At 44.5% G+C, this 24,888-nt stretch overlaps 1 protein-coding gene across 1 annotated transcript; it reads left to right on the forward strand.

Moving 5' to 3' along the window:
* The first annotated feature begins 3,443 nt into the window (after nucleotides 1–3,443).
* On the forward strand, nucleotides 3,444–24,835 carry asap3 (ArfGAP with SH3 domain, ankyrin repeat and PH domain 3). The gene is made up of 26 exons (XM_069661574.1): nucleotides 3,444–3,779; nucleotides 6,659–6,731; nucleotides 9,962–10,107; nucleotides 11,483–11,557; nucleotides 13,014–13,063; nucleotides 13,638–13,755; nucleotides 15,278–15,363; nucleotides 15,709–15,784; nucleotides 17,526–17,612; nucleotides 17,800–17,909; nucleotides 18,505–18,574; nucleotides 18,695–18,782; nucleotides 19,073–19,121; nucleotides 19,862–20,028; nucleotides 20,176–20,309; nucleotides 20,433–20,524; nucleotides 20,650–20,830; nucleotides 21,736–21,821; nucleotides 21,949–22,064; nucleotides 22,153–22,220; nucleotides 22,945–23,052; nucleotides 23,227–23,452; nucleotides 23,600–23,891; nucleotides 23,992–24,190; nucleotides 24,355–24,486; nucleotides 24,617–24,835. Exons 1-26 carry the CDS (start codon nucleotides 3,654–3,656, stop codon nucleotides 24,689–24,691), a joined length of 3,030 nt encoding a protein of 1,009 aa, XP_069517675.1. The 5' UTR covers nucleotides 3,444–3,653; the 3' UTR covers nucleotides 24,692–24,835.
* The last annotated feature ends 53 nt before the right edge of the window (nucleotides 24,836–24,888 follow it).

The raw sequence follows: 24,888 nt of genomic DNA on the forward strand, positions 1-24,888 counted from the left end.
GTCTATTAACAGATGTGGCTCAGAGTTCATAAAGCTAAATGTCAGACACCACGTACACATGCACCGCCTTTCAGTCTGTGGTTTACATGCTGTTTAAGCAGTTTAGCTCTGCTGCATCACACCTTGAGACCAATGCTGCAAAAACATGAATATTTTTAACTGATAGCTTAATTAGCCAACAACTTAAACACCTCTTTGTGAGCAGGCAACATTGCATGTTATTGTTAAAAGGTATAACTGCTAAAGGAAGACATAATGCTTGTGTTATTTTTATGAAGGGTGGAACAATTAAGTGACTATGATTGGTGTGTTTAAGGCCACACACATGCTCATTAAGAGCTACAGAAACCTTGAACTCACCGTGATACAAAGAGGCTCTATGAGTCTGAACAGGTTTAATGCCTCCAAGGATTTTACCTGGGTGGTATAAAGGAGACTTAGTTATCCATTAAATGGATAAATGGGAGTTATTCAACAGCTAAAGGAAATAGTTGAATAAAAAGTGTTTAATTGCACTTAGAATCCTTTGTTCGTCTTTCTAAGTGACACTTTGACGTTAGTATTATGTAATACTTCATTTAAAGTCATGAATATGAATCACAAACAAGTTCGACTACCTGCTCCAAGTGTGGAAAACTTTTTGTTGCCATAAGAACCGTGATGACGGGCATGCCCTCTGTCAGCGAGGGTGGGGTTTATTGGAAGGTACGGGTTGTTGCCAGCTGAGAGTTTTGGGCCACAAAGCAGAGGACATGCATGACACTAGATTGATTCAGACATGACATATCAAACATCACAGCTCTTATTGCAGCATCAGGATTAGTCGTGGTGCAGTCATGCAGGTTTCTAAACCTCTTCAAGACACTTCATGTGCTTATTCCAGTGGGAAACTAAAAACCTGCTTCAAACAGTAAATCAAAACCCTCTCCCTCTTTCTCCTTCTCTCCCCAATCCTCCCATTTTCAGTCATCCGTGTCCACCAGAAGAGGGGGTATTTTACGGTAAGCAGGGGCCTCCTGGCTCTGACAGGGGTAGTAAATTGATAGCAGGTCTAGTGGAGCTGAGTCAACAAGCGGAGTGCGGCGGGGAGAGGGAGATTTTTCAGGAGACTTTGCTGGGAAGCAGTGGAGGAAATCCAGGCAGCTGCAGTCTTTACTGGAAGGTGCTGCTACGACCTCTGCGCTCCTGCGTCACAGAGAAAGACAGAAACTGAACCTCATCCTCTCGCTGCTGCCAGAATCTAACTGCTTACAGACTGTGAGGAGTGTTCCTAATTAAACAAGAAATGTGGTGGAGGAAAAAAGGGAAGAAAGAGCGTGCTGATGGCGTAAGACAGAAGAGAGAAATCCCCATTAGCGGTAGCATGAGAGAGAATCTTTATTAGAGAAATGACAGGTATGTGGTGTTTAGGAAGGAAAAGGGTGGAGACAAGGCGGGTGAACATCAAGTGAGTCACTCCAGTTCATGCAGATAGACAATGAAGTTCCTCCCTATCTATCTCTTCCTCTTTTCCTCTGTCATTCCAGCTTTGCCTCCCTTACTCGCTCCACCTTCCAAAACGATTTCCCTCTGTCGATTCCCCCTCTTCTTCACTCCCCTCTCCTCCCTGTCCTTGGACTTGTCTTCTCCACTATATGTTACTGCATCGCCTGCACAGACCGGTTTGTGCAGTTTTACAATAGGAGCCAGGCTGGAAGGCTGGCAGGCGCACAAAGGCTCTGCTTCTTTTACTAGGGGTGCTGCAAAGAAACTGAAGGAGGGTATTGTTGGGACGCAGCAAGCCTCAGCAATTACATCAGCCCAGACATGCATGCACCAAATGTGTGCATGCAAAATGAGCATGCAGACACACATGTTGCACATATTGAATAAGAATAAACACCTATATGTATCCATGCAAACTGTTTATATCCATCTGTGTCTCCTTCAATCGCAGTCACATATGTACATACATGCATGCAGCTGAAACAATGATAGAATGACGGCCTGCAAACTGGGTCAGCAGAGCTATTTATGTGGCTCCATTGTTTGGAGTTTGTCGCGTGCCCTCACTTCCTTACAAGAGTGAATGGTTTTTCTTCAGGACTGGTGGAATAAGAAGAGAGTTTTCCAGCTTTTTTCCTCTCAAAGGAATGGTGCATTTCCTAATCCAGAACGGGGAAAACTTGTGAAGTATTTGTTTGGTTTTCTGGTGCTTGATAACCACTCCCTTAAGCTTATTGCCTAGAAGGCTGTCTATGTGTGTGTGCATATTCCTGCAAGTGCAACACAACATATATGAAACACTGTGCATGTGCATTCTGGTGTGTCTGAGTTACTTGCTAAGCGCTTGCAACACAGAAACTAGTTTGTCCATCTGTATGAATATCAACACAGTGTCTCTGTGAGGCTGCACAGCTAAGACACAACATCCATTCTTCACCAGACACTGAGTGACAGTAATAAGTAGTAACAGAGGACAGATTAAACCCTTTTTACCACAAATTGAGCCTTTTTCGTCCTGGATGATTATGGTTAAAGAAACCTCTGGTGTCCTACATAGCAGGGACTAATTTTCCCTTCATGAAGCTAATGTAGGGAAATATGTGGTTTTGTGGTTACACCAAAGGGAGCCACTGAATTTGATGCGGCTTCCTGAAATCACCCATCTGCACTTCATAGTGTATTGTATCACTGCTTTGCCCGAGGCACGGTTCAATGATACACCTCTTTTCTTTGACTTGACAGGCCTGACAATGCGAGCTATGCAGGAGTAATGTTCCATACACAACTTCTGCAGTGTTTTCCACCCTCTCTGATGCACGCTTTTCCTTTTTGTTCACTTTGTCAGATGTTTTTCAAGAGAAGGTCATTGGGGAGGGACTTCAGAAATCCCCAGATCAACCCAAAAAAAACCGTTTTCATGAGATCAAAAGGAAAAGCAAGAAGCTTTGGAGCCTTAGCCAAGAAGATCAAGGTGCAATGACCCAAAGAGACATTACACCTCCAAACTTCAAAAAGATAAAGCATTTCTTTGGCTGTATTAATATGTGCAACAATGGTTTTTCAGTTGCCTCAAATCTGCTCTTTCCATCTTCTTTGAGTTATAATATTATTCAAGTATTCCTCTGCCTCACTGCAATGCTCTCCCTCCATCACCTCCTCGTCCATTGAAATTCCTCTCCTTCAGTTTAATCCTTGAATGAGGCATTCTGCATATCCATGGCGACCACACTGCAGACTCGCTGGAGTTTGCATAGAAATGAGAAAATAAGAATGAAAGAGACGAGGCAAGGACACACACATACACATACACACAAACACGCTCTTTTCTCTCTCTGCAGAGTGCCAGATAGCACAAACATTCCCACGTGATGATGGAGTTTGCTCCCTCCCTCACTGGGCGGACAATAGCGCGCTGCTTGCGCACCTCCACGCGCACACTCTCGCAGAGTGGAGTCTAAACTCGGTCAGGACAGACAGGTCCGATTTAAGTTTCCACCTTAAAGACTCTGTAAGGAACCAACCCTCCGAGGAATACTTTTCAGTTCTCTTCTTGGACACAATGAAGGACTAAACAATGTTTTTTTCCACAAATGGGAATTACATGCGCGCGTGAAACTTTGACTAACTTTTCTCCTCAGTGATTGTCAGCGCCGCTTCGCTCGTGAAACATGCCGGAGCGAATAAGCATTTCGGACTTTGTGGTCCTGACGAACGAAGACTTGTCTTCGCCGGGGACTTCAAGTTTTCAGTCTAAAATGAGCGACTGTCGGAACACAGTTTCCATGGTGGAGGAGGTGAGAGAGGTGGAGGGGAAGGTGTGCGGACAAACACACGCCTTTGCCTGTTGTTTACCTGTTCATGTATACCTTATGTACTGTAGCTTTGGCTAAAAGTGACTGCACTCACCTGTAGACTAGCTTACTTTCTGTGTCAGCTTTGTAGTTTTACTTCATATTAAAACTCTTTAAAGTGTGACTTTGAAGTTGTCAGCATTGTGTCATGAAGAGTTCAGCTGCCTCGGACAAACAAAACGAAAGAAGACTTTGACCCTGGCCAAAACAGTGTCACTCCAAAAGCTGCAACCTAATGCTAATGCAAACCGGCTTCATGTACAGGGGGCTGGTGCAAGGTGTTTTATTAGCACAAACTGGTGTTGCAGTTTCTGCATAGAGGGGGTAATTCTGGACAATTTGACAGCCTTTAACTGATTTTGCTACATTTTCAGACCCAAAAGAGGAAGATGGCTTATTGAAAACTGCTTCTAAAGTTGTGTGTGTGCTCAGTTATTGGGTGCTGCACTTGAACTGTCTTCAGAAGAGGCTGGATGGATGTTAGCATTCACGAGGATTCAGTGCAAGCCAGCCTGGTTCAGCAGAAAAGTAAAGGTTACATGAGGTAAAGCAGCACAGAGAGAGTTTACTTGGTGTTGTCTTTTCTCTCATGGGAGACAGAGTGAGACTGGAGAGAACAGAAAACATGACACAGCAGAGCGGATAGAAGGAAGTGTGCCCCTGTGTAAAAACAGAGGTTTGTCTCTGAAGGCCAGTTTGTGCATTTTGTCTGTTTGAACTGGTACTTTGGCTCAAAGCCTGTTTGAGGTCTCTCTCTGTGTGTGAGAATTTGTGTTTGTTTGAAATCTGTTCTCCCAAAGCTCCCCGGGCAAAGGAGGAAGCAGAGGGAGGTTGCCATGAACTCTGCCATAAAACAAATAATCCAAGTTTGCACACAAGTCGGTCCTTCCTTGTTTCTGTCTTCGTCCTGACACCACAATGTGGTTCTGTGTTTCACTCGAGCCAAAATGGAGCTGTGTTTGCATTCAGAGCTCAGACTAAAAACTACCTCATATTTCATTGATATGAAACGACAAGATGGACGTGATGTCGTTTTTGAGAGATGGAATGTCTTCAATAACTTTCCAGGCTCGAGCTGACTTCTGCGCAGACATGGAGGCAGTAAAGCCGAGGAATTACATAGTTTAAGACAGCTGTCTGATGTATTTATCTTGGGGTAATGCCCTTATTTATGACCATGACATACTGAAAAATAAATAGCTGGAATATCTTCTCTTGGGAGGGACATGCTGGAATCCCGCACATGTGCACACAGACAGACTGAGAGACAGACAGACGCACACATAAATGTAAATACAAGGATCCCTTTATAGATGGATCTATGGTTGTTATGTTTAGTCTGCCCCACTGGGACAAGCTTGATTAATGGCTCGGGGAATGTGTGGGCATGCGTGTGGTTTATGGCGACAGGCGGGGAAACAGAGACGCTATTTAAACACACACACACTCGGCTGCTTGTTACTTATTACTCCTGATTAAAGGCAAAGATAAAGAGGCAAGAGAGATGGATAAGGAAGGGTTTCGTTTCCTTTAACTATAAAAGGCTTTATGTCCGTATTCTGTATTTAGACGACCCTTGAGGTTTCTCCTATCTTTTAACATGTTGAAATTAGATACTGAAGGTTTAACAGCAGCTAAGTGTGTCTTCATGTGTATTTATTGTGGTAAATACAGATCATATGTCTGTTAGTCATGAAATATTCATCTCTGCTGTCACACAGCAGGTGTACACAACTCTGCATACGTGCACAAAAAGACTGTAAAAGACAGTGAGAGCTACTTTCTGCCGGGTGGAGCAGCAGGCATGTTTGTATTCTTTGCCAGTCTCTCCTTGTGTGTGTGCCCGTGTGTGCCCTCCCTGATTTAGTCCACAAAATTCAACAAAAGCAACCTGTTTCGTTGACCTGCACCGGCATGTTCCCACTGTTTATTCTCTGTGTGCCAACAAAGCAGAGAAAACAGCAGCGGCGGCAGGCGGCAGCGAGCAACTCCCAACTTCAGTCTCCACTTAAATCACTTTCCCACTCATTGTCTGCACCCTCCAATAACTCAACTCCCACACCGCCTTTTAATTAAGCAACTAACACTTTGGGAGTGGACTTGACCAGGAAGGACTGGGGCGTGTAAACAACACCATCTTACATGGCGGAGTCTCTGTTATAGGTCTACATTACTGGCTCATTAAAGCTATTTGTGGGGACAAATAGGTGGAGCGCTGGGTGTCTGGCTCAATGAAACAAGTGGCCTGTGTGAGGAGAATAAACAGGATGTTGTTTCAAACCTTGTTGGTTTGGAAGAGATTGATTTTCCGAATACAAAGAAGCCTGTTTGCCTCCATGTGTCACGTCTACAGCAGGAACTTTTCCCCCCAGTCTGGTCTCAGTGTGAGAAAGTGTTGTGTGAACCTGAAAAGTGACAGTCAGACAGGTGAAATAATTGCCGTGACATCATTCAGAGCTGTGAATGACGACGCAAGGCAGACGGTTGTCTTGCCGGCCAATGCTGACTCACCTGTTCGCCTTAGTCACACAGTGTGAGGAAAATTGATTGAGCGCAACTGGACTGAAACACACACCCACTACACACTGTAAACATACATTAAAGCAACACAGGTGAAGCATTGACTTCTTATTCTTACAACGTTGAAAGACTGTTGCACATCATTTGCACTTTTACTGCTCATTATTATGTAGTTGGTGTATTTATCACTAGTGTATTGCTGCATTGGATGTTTCTTTCCTACATTTACACTTGAGCAAACACAGAATCTCAATTGGATGTCCAGAAAATGTGCAACTAACTTTATCTCTGTTTGTTTTCAGTCCCTGGAGATGGACCTCACAACCCTGCAGAGGATGAAGAAGATGATCAAAAGCATACACACTTCTGGAGTCTGTAAGTGCCAATGTGTCGCATAATATAATCTCAACCACACAATACATAACTAGTTAAGAAAACGATCCCTACTCAAGGCTCACTTACTTTCTGTTTGCGGGACTTTCAGCAGTTTCAAGTCGTTATCAGCAGTTTGAACTTCCTGAGTTTGTCCAGTGGCTGCGATGATTTCATCCATACTTCCATGTTCATCTTGGCTTAAAGTTTTAATCTCATAGATCTCAGTTTCGTTCTCTTTGGCGGGCACCTTTGGCGATAAACTGTAATTGTGGGAACACACTTCCCACATATCCAGACAGTGTTGCATATGTGTCGTCCACAGTTGGCTCCGGTTGTAACTCTTGATTTTCCTCGCTGACGGTCGCTTTCCTTTTCAGACTGTTTGCCTTCAGCTGAGCGTCCAATTTGTTTCTTTTTCTTTGGATTTTCACTTTGTTAGTTCAGCCATAGTAGATTACTGTTTACTCGCTACGCTCACAGAGATTGGAAAAGCACCCGCTTAGCTCCGCCTACCCTCTCTGGCAGACCAACCACTGCTGGGTGATGAAAAACGTGTCACTAACAGGATGATTTTTTCCCTGAATGTCGCCACAGACACCCAGTCTGTAATACTGCAAATGCAAAGGCTTTCATCAGCGGGCCATAGGCTCAATCACCCTTGTGTTACCTCATTTGACGATAGATAGTGACTTAACAGACGTTTATTTAAATGAAAATCTTCGAGATTATTACTTTAAAGTTACGTGTAAAAGCTCATTATTACACGGCTGTGTTGAATACTTGATTCTGATTGGTTAATTACGGCATTCCGAGGTCTGCTTTTTCTCGATAACAGACCGTTGCTATGAAGAACAGACCGTTGCTAGGGGTGCTGTTTTAATCCAGGGGACTAGCTAACTGTAATCATATTAATCCGCCGAAAGAAGTTCGGTAAATTTGGCATCAGTTTGTTTATAGAGGGAAAAAAGGAAAGAGATTGAACAGCGGAGAGAAAGCGATAGGTTAAAGGTTAAACGATGCAAAAGTGAAGACAGCACATGAAGTAAACATTAAAAAGAACACAGTACCCTTCATGTCGGGGTCCTGCAGTGCTCACCCTGTCGGGGTAACAACCTGCTCACTATACAGTACATTATCCCAGAGTTATTGACCTTGGCAGTAGCAGTTTGACAAAACAGTTTCTCTCAGGCTTTTTTTTTTAGCTTTCATGTGGGCATGGGCCAGGCGATACACAGAAAGCACCACAAAAACAGAGTTGGGATTATTCTGTTTAACTCCTTTTGACCAGGCCAAGAAATAACTTTTATTTAGTTGTAATTTAATAAGGCCTTAGTGTATATATACTTTCCTACATAACTCTTTGCAAAATCCAGAAAGAAGGTCGTCTGTCCCTGCTCATGAAGCATATCCACTCAGCATCTAACTAAAGGGCAGCCTCTATTATGGCAGGAGGATGAGGGCATAGGGGAGCCTCTACATAATTCATTGTACAAGCCTGGTTAGGATGACCTCATCAAGTGCATGTGGGCAGTGGTGTTTATGAGTGAGGCCCCTTGTTATGGGACCAGGCTGCGTGGGACGTTGAGTGATTGTGTTTATATCCATACAGAGAGTACGGTTTGTGGCGTATGTGTGTGATTGTGTGCGTTAAAGTAAATGGCATGTGCGGTTTCGGCAACAACAGGGTGCTGTGCAGCGACCTACCAGAACCGCTGGGTCACTAAATTAATGTTTTGTGAGTATGTATGAGTCATGCTGGATCACAGCTCGTCACCAGAACTCCATCAGAAGTGAACACGTGTAAGATGTGAGTGTTCACCTCAAAAATGCGCGGGAGAAACGGAGGAATTTCAAAACATATCCTGAAGTTGTTTTTCAGCGGTCGCTAACGAGCCTGCTTCCCATTTTCCGGCTTCAACTCAGAGTTTTAAGTAAAAGTGAGTCAGAGAGCCAGCTGCCCAGAATTGGGCAACCAGATACGGTCAATAAGTCGTAATGTTGCTGCAGAGAAGTCCTCCCTTTATATTCTCCATACGTATCCACTCTTTACTTCCGCTGTATCTAAGCAGAATCATATGGGTTAGTTCCAGTAATAAGACAGCTTGAGCCCCCCCTTCTTCTGCCAGTATGTTGTTGAACCCCTTAATCAGTCCTGATGTTAATCTACTGCCTGACTCACCACACATTTGTACGCCCACTCCTCCCCCACATAGTCGTCCGTTACTGGGTCACACATGCAACAACAACACACACACACACGGTTAGATGTGCTCTTCTCGGTCTCCATTCCCATAAACCGCCAAGTACCACTTTTCTGCCAAGACGCTGTGGCCTGCAAGTCTGTGTGTGTTCTGTGTGAGCAGAGTCGAGGTGCTCGGCTGGTGTCTGCTAGTTAAAGGTCAACTGTAAAACCATCCTCGGAGCTTCTCTGTGACTCAGCTGTTTGTTGTTTGATGGTTGCATGAAAGTTGTTTGTTCATTACTTTTAATGATCATGCAGCCGTTGCAGCTCAGCTCTCCCGCTCCACCATGATTCGGTCTCGTCCGCCTGCAGTGAATCTGCATTCTTTCCTTCAATTTATTACATTTCTACCATACACAGTATTTCACTGTTGTTTTTTAGCCAACTGTGTGCGTCTGTCTCCTAGCTGCACACAGTTTAACATTTTATATTTATCTTGGAGTGAGAATTGGAGCAGAAGAGATGAACAAACTCTTTCTGCTGTTTAGTCTCCTATGGGCGCTCGTGCAGATGTCTGGTCGTCCCATATGTTCTTTTACTACCTCCTTAAGCTTTAAATTCACAAACACCATTCATGTTGCTGTCACAATGACGACTTACATGGCTTTAATTGTAACTTTTGTTTATTTGACGTCCTAATCCAAGCCTTATTTTAAAATAGCTGTAGGGTAAAAGCTCATTTAATGTCATGTAAACCAAAGTGGTGCCGGTCTGGAGCTCGGATTCTTTTCCATCAGCCTTTTTCCACATAAATTCAACAGACTGAGAGCCCACAAAGGTCATGACCCCTGGGAAAGTGACCTATAAGCCCCAGAGAAACACGGGTCTCTATATGTCTGCCTGCCTCCTGCTCCGGGATGGGTGGAAACCAGCTCTAATTTATCCCACATGCTTGTCTTGTTAAAATACTCTCACTGCCCTCTGATTTTCTGCACATGTAACTTTAGTCTGAGTCACCATTAACTGTCTGTTTTATGTTGTTTTTCAGCCCACGTGGACAACAAGGAGCAGTACATTGAGGTGCTGGAGAACCTGGGGAACAGTCACCTGACCCAGGACAACAACGAAGTCTCCACAGGCTTCCTCAACCTGGCGGTGTTCACCAGAGAGGTCACGGCGCTCTTCAAAAATCTGGTGAGGAAAGAGGAGAAGAGTGTGGAGGAAAAAAGGGGAAGGGAAAGGAGAGGTTTCCACAAATTAGCTGTCTTTACAAGAGAGCTCAAACCACACACGCAAAACCAAGAGGACTGAGGGGGAAGGGATGGAAATCAAAAGAGAAAGGGGTCCATTACATGGCTCGAATGATGGAATAATCTGATAGTCTAAGAAGAAAGAAAGCAAATCAGCTACATTTAGTTTGGAGCAAATCTTTTCCCTTAAGACGTTGGGTGTATGTGTGACTAAGAGGCGCGTGTGCACCCGCATACATGCATGAATGGCTGCATGCAGGAAAGAGGTTTTCAACAGCTGCATGCTCGCGCCTCTGGCCTCCAAAATCTGGGGCAGTCCGGAACCCTCCCACTGATAGTTTCTATGGCGATGATAATTCATCCCAGACCTCCATGTGTGAGTCAACACACACACACACACACACACACACACACAACGTCTCACACAATCCCTCCTGTGTGTCAATCAAGGCTCTCTTGCAGACGTGAAGAGGTAAACGGTCCAAATGACAAACAAATCAACCTGAGTGTGTCCCTTAATGCCACGTGTGGGTGTTTGTGTGCTTGGCCTACTTACCTCAGCGTGCACACACACTCACATGCACTAATCTGACGTGTGTTGACACTTTGGGTAGGTAGGTATTTCCCTGTGTCAAAAGTCAGAACTCTGTGTACTATCTATTAGTTACCTTAGCTTTTGTAGGCCAACCAAAACAATACAACCACTCTCTGGGCCTCTGTGTCAATATATGAACGTTAGCCCGCGGAAGTGGTTAGATATTATTTATGTTAGGAGCCAGGTGCAGCTCCGCTCTAATCCAGCAGGATCCATTGAAAAGATGGAGTGACGTTCAGAGAAAGATTATGTACATTTAGGCAGGGGTCAGCTGGAGACTCGTGGACAGGATATGAAGGATGATGTATGTAGCTGAGCTGCATGCTGAAGTCGAGATATGTTTCCCTGTAGGGACAGTTACACTGGCTGTTTCTGGATAGACACAGACACAAACACTCAACTTAATTTGAACTCCCGCTTTACTGTACAGTCATAAAAATCATCACAACATGCTTCCCCTTGGAAAAAAAAATCTTAATGGTTCATATTATAGCCTTGTGTTTTCTTTCAGTGAGTCAACTGTTCAAAGTGGCTGAATCACCATGTTTTTAAGTTCTCCGGACTCATTCCCAGAAACAGAAGTCCACAGGGACGCAAGAGTGTGTTGAGCAGTGTGTGTGTGTGTGTGTGTTTGCTCAAACTGGAGAAGATAAGGGCCACCTGTAACATCATGTGGAATATGTTTAACGTCATTCATTGTTCATTCGCTCTAATTATGTTTCAGGTGCAAAACCTCCACAACATCATGGCGTTCCCTTTGGAAAATGTGCTGAAGTCAGAACTCCGGGACGGCAGACTAGTGAGTCTACATTTATTAGAAATCCAGCTAAACTGTTGATGATGATACGCTGTTTCAATGTTTTGTTTTACAGAAGAGAAACCACACCTGTCAAAAGGGGAAAAAACACCCTGGATTTTCTATAATATTCACCAGTTCTACGACATTGAAAAGCTCATTTTTGAGGGAAATATCCTGATCAATAATTTAGGACCATACGATCCTGTCACGACTGGCGACGATTGGGCTTATCTTTTAAATGGATATTCTCTCATTTTTGGGTGTTTATAGTTCACGGTGAAAAAGTGAAAACTGCATAAATCCGTGTTTTTCCAGAATGACATTTAAAAAAAAATGTCACCTCTGAAATGGGCCGTTCAGAACAGCTGCAGGTTTCTACGTAGAACCTTGCTTTAGCTGAAATCGACCAATCGTCATTCACTGTCACTCACCTTAGGCTGCCTTCTTGCAGTCAAGTCGTTGTCAAGATTTCAACCTACCATTCCGATACCTCCTGTCGATTCTGGTTCATGCATATAAGGCCGAATAACCGATCCTACAGCAGCCATTTTTTCTACAACTTACTGTCAGCCAATCGTGGCTAAGGTCTGACCTTTGAATGGCAAAATGGCTTGTTCGTTTCAGGAGGAAGGAGAGGCTCCGAAACACATTCGAATCATAGAAAATGTATTACATAGCTAAAATAGGTCCTCTTTAAAGTCCCACGAAAAAAATAATCACAGAGTGTAGATGTGGTAGCTAAATTCAGTTATTATGAACCAGCTACAATCAGAATAGTCTGGTCATATACTCATGATGCTCAGAAGTACAGATGTTGACTTTACTGTACAATATAAATATCACAATGTAAAATCCCTTTTAGGTTGGATTTCCTCTTAAAGCGCATAATGCCGTCTGTCTGTGTCACAGACGCAGCTGAGCCCACTAAGATATTGGATAAGATGAGGCTGTTTGTGCAGATTAATGAGTAAGACCGAGCTCTGTTCCAGTACTGAAGCGATCCGTCTTGCTCTGTGGCCTTTTTGATTCGCCATGCCGGCAGACGTAGTGCGTAATAACAGGCTGATGCTACTGAAAGCTCCTGTCACTGACTGTGTTTGAAACAGCTGATAGGACAGATGAACATTGCTTCACTGTAACTGTGGAGAAACTGCTACTGAAATCCTGTTCGGCCAGATAGCAGACTGGTTAGCATAACATGAGTAATCATGTCTGGCTCTACCCTGATCCACACAGATAATTACAATACCTGTCGTCTGCTTCACCTGACTCTGTGTGGACTGTTAACCACATTATATAAACACTATTGTCTGACTGTGACATGAACAACAACTCCCCTTTGTTTGTTGCAGCATTATTTCTCTAAAGAGTTTTAGTGTTATAGTTCGTTAAGTTTTGTATCCATGCACAAAGCTTGAAATCTCTTCTTCTCTTTTTTCTCTCGTCTTCTCTACAGGAGCTCAAGAAGCAGATGGAGAAGAGTTGGAAGGAGTACGACATAAAGATGTAAGTAACCATACCCTTACACTTAGTTTGCTACCTCACATTTAAATGCCTTATGTAGCCACGTGGATTCTAGTCCTGCTGTTTCTTCAAGCCTCGTTTCTTCATTAAAAGAGCTCGAGACAGATGTTGCCGAAGGAAAATCACGCTGCACAGCTCTTGCTGGTCTTTTACTGGGTCACTGCGGATGGTGTAACAGCTGAGGTTAATGGGATAATGGTTCATTCCCCTCGGCCATCTCCATTACAAGGCTGTGAAATACAACCAAGGCATTGCACTTCGCAGCCATCATTTGATCTCCCTCTGAATATGATTTAAAGTGTTTTATAATGTAAGAAGAGTTAACCTCTCCCTGATCCAATTCCTCCCCTCTTTGTCTCTCTATGAGGAAGGTGAAAGAGCAAGTGGGAAAGAAGCGTGTAGCCCAAAAGCAGCTCGCTTAAAAAGTTAATCATTACAGAAAGAGAGTGGATTAGCAGATTACTGAATTGTGAAGTACATTGTGGGCAAACATGACAAAGAATAACGTTCTTGCTTTCTAAATTTCCCTCTTTTTTTCCTTCCCTTCCCCCAACAGAGGGAAGCTAGAGAAGGAGAGGAAGAGCAGGCAGCTGGGGCTGATCAGGACGGAGGGATCAGATGGAGGGGAGGACATGGAGAGAGAGAGACGGACCTTTCAGCTGCAAATGTGTGAGGTGAGGGTTTAGTGCCAGGCAAAATACCCCAACCCAGACACCTTTCACATACCTGAGGTGGGCTGGATTTAGTTAACATGGGTGGTCTGCTTTGTGGATTTCATATTCCGTCCATGGTCAGCGGGATGGGCTGGGTCGAGCCCTTTTCTGTCTCCTTCCTATGTTGGAAAAAATATGAAAGTCAAACATTAGTTTAATGCTTGAGTCTTGCTGAGCCGGGTCATTTAGTTCAAAGGCAGATGAAAATGCTTTTTGACTCACACCTGGAGCCCAAATTGGGGAACATTCTTGCCATGGAAACGCTTTTGAATACAGGTGGTGTAGCTTCAGCTCGGTGCACATGTAGAAAACTCTGAGAAAAAAACATCTAATGGTGACTGAGACCAGCTGTTGAGACAAAGAGGAGAGGCACGGAAAATGGAATTTCCACTTGTTGCTAGCTGCTCCACTCCTCCGTCTCTCTGTCTGCCGTCTTTCTTTCCCTCTGCATACACACAAACACTCAAACACACACATTAGCTCGCATAAATAAACACTGATCAGGGACGCTGTTTCTGCTCCAGCTACACAGAGACAGATGGATTCAGACTTAAGCTTTATGGAGCAGAGACAATGCAGTCATTCCTTCCACACAGCCATGAAAATCCTTATACTGTAGCAAGCACTCAAAGGCTTTTTCTACCTTGTTAAAATATGAATGTAGACCGGGGGTAGGGTGGAAAAACTCCCAATAAATTCTGCACTGTGTGTCTGTTTTTTATTCAAGAAGCTTTCCACTTTCAGTACAAAGTTTCTGTATGGACTGAGTGTTGAAACAAGGCTGATGACCTCTGAAACAAATAGGAAGCAGTGGAGACGCACACTAAAAAACATGCAAGATTATAGGTCCTTAAAGAGCCAGTTCACTGATTTTTAACCTCAGTCCTATCATGCTATTATGGGGAGCTAATGCCATTATGGTAGAAGGATGCTGCCTTTGGAGGACGCTATCCGCTTCTCCAATTGGCCCTGGAAAACCTCCGCCAGACTACGTAAAACGCATCATCTGGCGGAGGCCAGGGAGCTCGCTAAACTACACTTCCTCAATCTAGGAAGCCTGCCTTCGATGTCCTGTCTCATTCAGAATCGTCAGGTTTGCAATGTAGACATTGCCATTGCCTGCAGCAATCGCTGTCCATGACTGGAAAACGGTAGTATTTCACTCCAGCGTCTCTCGCTGGGCCGTTCCTTTCAGAGGGAGGGGTGCAATGCACGATGGGTGTTGTAGGAATGTAGAATGGGCGAAACCACAAGCAGTTTGTACAACTTTCTCCACAGCTACGGCGCCAATTTCAAATATAATTGCTTCTATCGATTACAGAGAACACCAGCTTTGACTGACGGTGGCTTTTTCCAGGGGCGAATCGCTCCTTTAAAGAATGTTGTTGTATTTGATGCAACATTTTCATAGTCAGGCTTCATGAACTTTCTGGCTCTTCCTTGGAGAGCTGCCATTTTTAACTGCCTGTGTTTATACTTTCAGTATCTTTTGAAGATCCAGGAGCTGAAGGTGCGTCAAGGCCCTGATCTCCTCCAGAGCCTCATCAAATATTTCCAGGCCCAGCTCAGGTCAGTCTCAGACTACTTTGTCTTTCTTTTTTTTTACTGTGTTGCCATTTTGTTCAGTTTGTGAAATAAGATCAAGGAAAAAAAGTTTTTCCTGGCCTACAAAGAATATGGATCTGATTTCAACCTCAGGGCCTCAGTCTGCATTTTATCATAATAGTGGAGGTTTTTTGGTTTCCACTTTCCGTTTACAAGCTATTATTACCCCTGTTAACCATTTACCCGCTTCAATCATACCGAGGAGCGGAGTTGCTTACACAGCTTCAGCATGTGATGTTTTGTTTGGTGCGAACGAGGACGTTCAGACTTACAGTCGTGACTCAGCATTTCTTCTCTTTCTCATCTCAGTTTCTTCCAGGACGGGCTGAAAGCTGCAGAGAACCTCGCGCCTTTTATTGAGAAGCTTGCTGCTTCTGTGCACACGGTAAATACAAAGAAGCTGTGTGTCTGCGTACGTGCTATATATCAGTCAGTGTTTAAAGGGGTAAATGTTGGTCATCATACTTGTTATTATCTTGTTTGTTATGATTTTAGAACAGAGGAATGTTTGTCTTGTGAAGAGGTCAGAATTTGGGTCCGTGCTGCTGTCGTGCCTCAAACTGATGTTATCTAGAAGTGCACATGAATGTTGATGTTATCATACCCTCAATCAACACACACAGATGCTCACCACAACAGATAAAACTGCGTCCAGGAAAGCAGTTGTAATAAAGCTCTCAATCTAAATCAAACTGTGTTTTATTACCTCCTATAGCTTTTTCACCGTTACTCATTCACAGCAACCAAACCTCATCCTCTCCCCCTCCCCCCTCTGAAACTTCCCCCCCAACAGAACCAACAGACAGAGACAGTTACTGGAGCCTATTCCCAGAAATGCTCCCCTCTATTTCCCAAAGACGAAACTGAAAGCATCCTTCATCTTCATTCTTTCCCCGTTGCACACCTATTCCTCCAACCGCTTAAACGGCTTTCCAGCCTGGATAACGCACTGGAAACATACTGCGATACAGAGAACGTTAGAGGTTTTTCTGGTTCTGCATAGACAGAGACCCGCTCAGACATGCCAGACCTCAGCCTCAAGAAGGAAATCCTGACAAAATCTGTGTTAAGGAAAAAGGCCGAAATGTTTCAGTTAAACTGACTTATGTTGCGTGCAGGGCTGGTCACTTTGCTGCTTTATTTCTGAATGTACGACCTTCCAGGACGGCACGCCCCAGCACTGAGATCTGTTCTGCGTTATTAAGGCCATTACACAAAGCTCTGATGTATTGTCAATCCACACCCAATTCTTGGAACAAATCAAAAAAAACATTGCATTTGTTCAAATGAATTTGGAAGAAAATCATGATGCTCTTCCATCGAATAAATTATTCCAATGCCGTGTTTGAATAATCCCTGTGCATGCACTGGTTCCCTCCTGGTACTCAGGCTTTCTCCCACAGTCCAAAGACATGCTCGTTAGGTTCATTGGTGACTCTAAGATTGCCCGTAGGTGTGGGTGTGAGTGTGAAAGGCTGTCTGTCTATATAGCCCCTTTCCCACTTTCAAAAACCCGCTAACACCCAGCGTTTTTGCTCAATGGGAAAGGTTACAATCGGCATTCAGACCTGGGTCAAATGACTCTGCAGTAGACTGGGTCAACGCGCTAATGTCCGCCCCCTTTCCGCTGTGATGCGGCCGCTAGTCTTCCTCCCAGCAGCGCTTGAACGTCGTTCCAAATTTGTCGGCACCGAGTTTAATAAACAGACTGAATGAGGAATAGATACAATAAAGACCTAACCACCGTAACATCTTCACTGGCCTACATGCTGCTTATCAAAGAGAATAATGTAAGTTCTTTGTGCGTACTGTTGTTTACTAACCCTGTTTGGGGTGCGTTCTTGACGTCAGACGCAGCAGAAAAGAGACCGAGAGAAGTATACTCCACTGGCAATGGGAAAAGAGCCAATCAGCATTTATTAGCGGGTCTGAAAAAGCTGCGTCAACACTCTCACTTTTGGTGGGAAAGGGGTATATGTGTCAGCCCTGTGATTGTCTGGCAGTCAGCCCAGGGTGCACCCCGCCTCTCGCCCGATGATAGCAGGGATAGGCTCTGAACAGGATAAGCGGTGTAGAAAATGGATGGATGAAATTTAATAAACTGATTTTTATGATCTGTGTTGTAGGTGCGCACAGACCAGGACGAGGAGGTAAAACAACTCACTCAGCTGAGGGATTCTCTAAGATTACTCCTGCAAGTGGAGGGGAAAGAGGTAAGCTTACTAGACTGTAAGTCAGTTATACTGTGTCCGTATTTGTGTGCTCTTAAAAGTCCAGCTGCAGACAGCACACTTTGCAAGTTAATTCTCAGATTACTTTGTAATGTTGTTATAAATTTTCATGACATTCAGAGCCGGCTTGAAACTGTTAAAGTCCCTAATCTCCCCTTTTTTATCCCAGGAGTACCTGAACAGGAAGAACTCTGGCAATGGGTATAGCATCCACCAACCCCAGGGCAACAAGAAATATGGGACGGAGAAATCTGGCTTCCTGCTCAAGAAGAGTGACGGGTGTGTAAAACATTAGTTAAGCAGTTAAAACACAAGTGCAGTATTTAAAATTAAAAAAACACCACGTAATTTAATGTGTTGTTAAAAGTGCAAACACTGCTCGATAATGCTGTTAAAGGCAGGAAAGATCTAACTGGGTAAAGAGTAAGCACAGACAGGAACCACCTGGTCTTCATTATTGTGAGCTGAAGATTCAAGCAGAGGCCCCTTCTGAGGAACTTATTGGCAGAGCAGCAAGCTGAGTGGATCCAACTTTTGCGTCATGCAAACACGCACACACACACACACACACAGGCAGAGCTAGATTACAGTGAGATAAAGAGAGGGGATGCTGTTCAGTAGGGTGAATAGGAGAGGGGAGGAGAGCAAACTTTCCTGAGGCCACTGACATAAAACAGAGCATGTTGTCGGCTGTTTCACTTGATTCAATCAAGATAATGAAAACAAGAGTTAAGCCGACCCAGCTCTGTTTAGATCACCATTACTCAATTCAAGGGTACATGTTAACACTGTGATCGCTTACTGCACAGGCACCATCCAGGTTGATGATGTAATGCCATGTATACAAACTGTATCTTTTCCTCTCGTCCTGCAGGATCAGGAAGGTTTGGCAGAAGAGGAAGTGTGGAGTGAAATTTGGCTGCCTGACAATTTCTCACAGCACGGTGAGGATGCATTAAATTAACTGTCGTAAAGCTTTAGCTTCAAGTCAAACTGCTTCTATCAACTGAAACGTGTCCAGTTCTCCAGAGCTTACTGACATAAACGTGTTTGTTTGTGTGCAGATCAATCGACCACCAGCCAAATTGAACCTCCTGACCTGTCAGGTGCGACCGAACCCAGAGGACAGAAGGACCTTTGACCTGGTCACTCGTAGGTTCATTTTTAACTCTCGACCCCAAACGCTTCACCCTGCACATTAAAGCCTCATCTGCAGTGCAGCTGTGTGCTCCCAGCATTTATAGAAATTAGTACCAGAGACATTTTTACTTGTGATGAAAGCCAGATTCCTTCTGATTAATCTAAACTTGTACAAAGTAATGCCTGTTCTAGTCATGCAACCATCCTGTTAACTTTAAATCCCTCTACACTAACATCCATTATGGCTCTAATCATTTAATTAAGATGCACAGTTTCTAACCAACATTTCTCCTTCTCAACAGATAATCGCACGTACCATTTCCAGGCAGAAGACGAGCAGGAATGTGTGATGTAGGTGTTGATATGACCGTAGGCTGCATGTTAGCTTTCATCACTTCCTTATACCCTGTGTTTTCTCAATGTGCGAGCACGCTGTGACATGTTATGCACCTTTATTTGAGCTTCGCCCTGTATGGGAAGGAAGCTGTGCTCATTTAGAAAAGGCTAAGACTGCAGAAAAAGATGTGTACTCAGGTGAAAAAATAGAAGGAGGGAGTGTATAATTTGATGACGATTGACATAAAGGGAGAGAAACTGAAGGATGCAGAAAGAAAAGAGCTGTCCTCCAGGAGCCCTCTGGCCCAGCTGGTGTTGGGCGGGGCTTCTCTTTCCAGCTCCTCTTTCTCATTCAAAAACCAAGCAAGGGGAACTTTGTTATGTGATGTGGGGCTTGAAGGGAGAGCATGTGGTTTTTTTTTCTGTCCCCTAGTCTTTCTTATGTGAGGGCCTCCGGGCCGATTCTTTGATGTGATGTGCTGTGTGTGTGTGAGCTTCGGGACAGATGGAGATGGAAACAGTTTGAAGGGAAAAAGTACCAGAGCTTCAGAACTGAAAGATGTGAGGTTTGGTATGAGTCTGGGTGGTAGAGAACTGATGAATCTGAGAAAGTGAGAGGGATGACTAATCATAAGACGACATGCGAGGCTCATGAGGGACTTCTTTTGATCTTCTGAGGGAAAGGCAGACAATCAAAGGCAGGAAATCAAACACGTTTTTGCCCCTATCTTTATGTATGTGTGTCTGTTCATCAGTTGGGTCTCAGTGCTGCAGAACAGTAAAGAGGAGGCCCTGAACACAGCACTGGGAGGAGACCAGCTCCACCTCCAGGACAGCGGACTCCAGGAACTTTCCCGAGCCATCATCGGCGAGCTCCGGCAGATGCCGGGCAACGAGGCCTGCGCCGACTGTGGAGCTGCAGGTCGGCCAGTCATTCATTATGATGATCATTGCAGAATTAAATGTAGAAACGAGATATTTAATATTTTCATTAAATGTATAATCCTTTATCTATTCAAGCTAGAGAGCTGTGCTTGTCTAAAAGTGTGGTGACTTTTCTTGCTCTCAGATCCAACGTGGCTGTCAACCAATTTGGGCATCCTGACGTGCATAGAGTGCTCGGGCATCCACAGAGAGCTCGGTGTCCACTACTCCAGGATCCAGTCCCTCACTCTGGATCTGCTGAGCACCTCTGAGCTTCTGGTAATTCATGCACATGTGGAAACACACAGAAACAGATACAGTCAGGATTTCCTAATTACAGACATGATGTAACCGTCTGCCTATCATTAAATCCGTCTAAATCCCGTCTTTGTGTCACTCCAGTTGGCGGTCAGTATCGGCAACACCAGATTCAATGACATCATGGAGGCGGGCCTTCCGAATGACTCTGTCAAACCATTACCACAAAGTGACATGTGAGGCCCTGATTATATAAACCAACAATCTAATTGTTTGGAAAGTACAAACACTTTGGTGATTTATGTTTATAAAACATTTATACTGATTAATATTCTCATCAATGTGCTTACTTACAAACCAGGAATGCCAGAAAGGAGTACATAGTGGCAAAGTACGCTGAGCGTCGGTTTGTCCTGCGGAGAGAAGAAGCAGATCCCGGCCGGCTGTTCGAAGCTGTGAGGAACCGTGACCTCACTTCTCTCCTGCAGCTCTACGCTGAGGGAGCGGACCTCTCCAAACCCCTCACGCTGCCTGACGGACAGGTGAGGAAGATTTAGTGGATCTCCACAGCTGCTTTACTTCCTGAAATGTATCCTGTTAGGGCGGGAACGCATGTTGGGACAAATTTAAACTATAACATTCCCACAGATGTCATGCATTTATTTTGAATGGCAGCTACATCCTGAAGAGGGCCGCCCACCCAGCTTGTGTAAAGCTCCTCATGCTTTAATGCAATCTTTCATCATGTTACTTGTTCTCAGTAATGGGGCTCAAATGTCTAAAAATAGAGTCAAATCTCCTCCTGTGTTAAAAATGTCACCACATACAGTATGTAGGAGGTGTGTGGATAGTTGCAGCATGTGAAGTATGCATTGATTGTCCTCTTATGTGCATGCTTCATGTGGGCGGGTAGTCGCAGGCCCTCCCAACTCTGCCGGCCTTTAATCTGATCTCTCCCTCCTCATCCTCTCATCTTGTTCTCCCCGTCTCTCTAAAACGCCTCATCTTCTCGTCTTTAATCACGCTCTTCCCTCCCTTCCCGTCACACACTTCCTGCTCTGCACAGGCGGCGTGTGCAGCGCCGCTGACTTCACTCTGTGTGCGTAAATGTGAGTGTTTGTTTGTGTTGGTTGGCCCTCGTTTATTATTTCAGCTTTGAGGTCAGAGCTCACGTCTCTTGAGAACAAGTGAGACTAGCTCATTGAATTACGCAGGCACTTATGTCTTCCTTCTGCACGTCTATTTGCACATAAACACATAAAAAGCTGTAGGACACACAAACACAAATTAGTAGTTGCACAATTAACCTGGAACATTAGCGTCACTGGTGTCCTTGTGGTTTGTTTGTCTGACTCAAAATGCAACTGCGCAAGGCTACTGACTGACGGTAAATGTTTTTGTTCAGGCAACATTTTTTCCTAATTTGTGCTTTTTCTACCCGTTTAAGGGGATCAAAGAGACGGCCCTCCATCTCGCTGTGCGTCTGGAGGAAAGAAGCTCTCTGGCCCTGGTGGATTTCCTCTGCCAGAACAGGTCAGACACAGAGTCAAGTTTGTATATCTCCTTTTTATGAGGAGAAATAAGCGCTTGATCTGTAGTCTTTATTAGAAAGTTGGCAGCATTTAACACCGTCTGTCTGTACTTAATGCTCATGCTACAGCAACTGTTTGGAGAAGAGAACAGGAGAAGGAAACACGGCTCTTCATTACAGCGTCCTGCATCACAAGCCGGAGTCCCTCAAGCTACTGCTCAAAGCGAAGGCAGCCCTTCAGACAGGTACGTTCAATGTGTATTACCGTCTTTCTCTTTCTCTCAGTGTAATCAGATAACACTGATAACATTTCTTCTTTTACATCTTCTACAGTGAACTCGTCGGGAGAGACAGCCTTGGATTTGGCACGGCGGCTGCAGCACACACAGTGTGTCGAGCTGGTGAGAACCCGCTTTCTGTTTTAATTCAACTTATAAACCCCGAGAACACACACACAGTCAGGAGGAATTAAGTTGCAACATAAAAATGTCTACCAGAAAGCCAACCGCAGAAACAAAACAGGACAACTTCCTCAGCTGGAAATATTACCTTAAAATAACTCCCCGTGCAGCAAAGCTCGGCTAACAGCTCACTCCCAGGATGAGGAATCTTATCCTCATCAGGTCCCATTGTGGATCATTTATAAACCGGTGTTATTTTCTAACCGGCCATCTGCCCCGCTGAATCAGACCTGCCTTGTGTAACATCCTGTTTGATCATCACAACCTTGTTTCACAGGCCTGTTGTGGGGAGACTGCAAAAGGTTTCCCATTTGGCTGAATTAACTTAATTTTGCATTGATGTGATCAGGGTTTTTTTTATCTGGAAAATTGAATGAGATGAGGGCAGCCGCTCGACCCTCGGGAGATTTTTTATTTAGTTTATTTGGCCCACTTTTGTTTTTCATTTTGTTTTTTTTGTATTGTAAGTTGTATCAGTCTTAGAATATCGAACAGCCAATACAGACACATTAAAATACAGAAAAAACAAGATCATAAATACTCCAGCAAATGTAGCCGACCAAGCAAACAGTTGCTTCGTCATGACTGGTTCCTAACATTAAGGGTGTGTTACTGGATATGTGTAATGTGTGTGTTTGTGCTCCCGTGTTTGTGTGTGTTTTAGTTGGAGCTGGCCCAGAGTGGGAAGTTCAACTCTCAGATCCACGTGGAGTTCACGTGGGAGACACAGTCTCAGGAGTTTTATGACAGTGAGGATGACCTGGATGAGAGGGTAAACAACACACACACACTGACTCACTTTGTGTTCCTGCCAAAGTATAACCTTTTTGAAGTTAGGAGAGAAACATTGTGGGTTTTTGTCACTGAAATCTTCTCAACTAACAAGAAAAATACACTTTAAAAAACGTTTTAAAGAACTGGAAACTAACCTTGTGCTCCTTTCCAGGTGAGCCCATTACCCAAAAACCGCTCCCCTCTGTCTACAAATGGGGGTGGTGGATCTGCCTTTTCCCGCTGGAGTTTGGTAAATGGTGCCAATGGTAATTCAGGAATCAGGCCGTGTCAGACGTATGAGAATCTAGACTTCCTGTACAGAAATCCTCCAGCCAATAGCGCCCCCTCTGGAGCAACAGCGCCACCTCCACCACTGCCAGTTAAATCCATCCAGAGAGGTGAGCTACTGCAGAGTGTTTATGTGCAATATAAAGAAATAAAAACTTCCCTCTACCATCAGAAACTTTTATTTGGGGTTTATGCAACAAAGAACAATGTTGCTCTTGTTCTAATGTTTCCACTTCTCTCATCTTCCCCGCCCACAGGTCGCTCAGACCCCCAGATTTCAGTGACGACACAGGAAGGCAACCCCCCTCCACGACGCTGCTCTAACCCGGCCTCCAACTCCTCCAGTCCCCAGACACAGACGAGACACAGCTCACATTTTGCTAACACAGAAACTCAAGGCCAAGTGGGCCGACCACCGAGGTCGCCGCACGGACAGGGAGGTCTGAAAGGACAGAAGATGACCTGGGAGGGCCAATCCGGTGCTAGCTTTGGCTCTCAAAGCAGCGTTACGACACCGACATCCTCTCAGAACCACATTGGGCCTGTCAGGTAAAAAAAAAATCATTTGGACGTCTTTAAATCTACTTAGATTCAAATTATCGTGCAGCTTTTTTTGACCAGTGTTACATGTGAATTCTCCACCCTCCAGTTCAGAGAAGACCACATCGTATCGTCGGACCAGCAGTGGAGGAGGCAGTCAGGGGAAGTGCGGCGTGTTGTCTCCGAGCTGTGTGGGCAGCCAGGAGGAGCTGTACTGCAGCTTAGTGGGGACCCCCCCAGCTCCTGCTCCAGCTCCGCCATCCCCACCCACTGTGACCTGTGCCCCCCGACCTCGCAGGAATGCTATGGTACAATCACATTAAAAACCTCTTTTTATTAGACCCAGCCAATATCACTATGTTCAGATTTGTAGAATTTCTTCTGTGAAGAATCGGAGTATCTCTGTGAGATTTCACAGTCAGTATAAACTTTCTGCTGGCACCCTGAGTGAAGTATCACATGTCTCCTGCAGGTCTCCGGCAGCAGGCCGCATCAGAAGCGTGTCAAGGCTTTAGTGGACTGTCGAGCAGTCAGTTCAGAGCAGCTCGCCTTTTTCAAAGATGAGATCATTGTGGTCACGGCCACTAGTGACCCCCACTGGTGGGTAAGTGCAACTACAACTTACTAACTTACATCACAGTGCCCATTGTCCACCTGTTTTGGTAAGGAAGCATACATACCATGGACTTTTTAAGTGTTCACATTACAGATATAACATCTTCTTTATCCAACAGCTTGGTCACATAGAGGGGGACCCGTGCAGGAATGGGACCTTTCCTGTCAACTATGTCCACAAACTATCAGACTGAACGGACACATGAGTATCAAAGTACTGTATGGTAACAAAGCAGAGGAACTGAACCTGCATGAGATGGAAACTGGAAACGTACCATCATCAAACAGTGGATTTTATCTCCGGAGAGGACGGCTTTATTCTCCTGAACTGAAATGTAGCAAACTGAGAATATTTCCACACGAGGATATACCAGCCAAAGGATACATGAGG

The sequence above is a fragment of the Semicossyphus pulcher genome, unplaced genomic scaffold (genome assembly GCF_022749685.1).
Source record: "Semicossyphus pulcher isolate SPU_LCO1_2020_fin unplaced genomic scaffold, fSemPul1.0.p SCAF_14, whole genome shotgun sequence".
Taxonomy (NCBI): domain Eukaryota; kingdom Metazoa; phylum Chordata; class Actinopteri; order Labriformes; family Labridae; genus Semicossyphus; species Semicossyphus pulcher.

Coding starts and splice junctions, on each gene's coding strand:
- asap3 (XM_069661574.1), top strand. CDS start 3,654: ATGCCGGAGCGAATAAGCATTTCGGACTTTGTGGTCCTGACGAACGAA. Junction 13,756..15,277: donor TTCAGCTGCAAATGTGTGAG/GTGAGGGTTTAG, acceptor TTATACTTTCAG/TATCTTTTGAAGATCCAGGA. Junction 15,364..15,708: donor TATTTCCAGGCCCAGCTCAG/GTCAGTCTCAGA, acceptor TTCTCATCTCAG/TTTCTTCCAGGACGGGCTGA.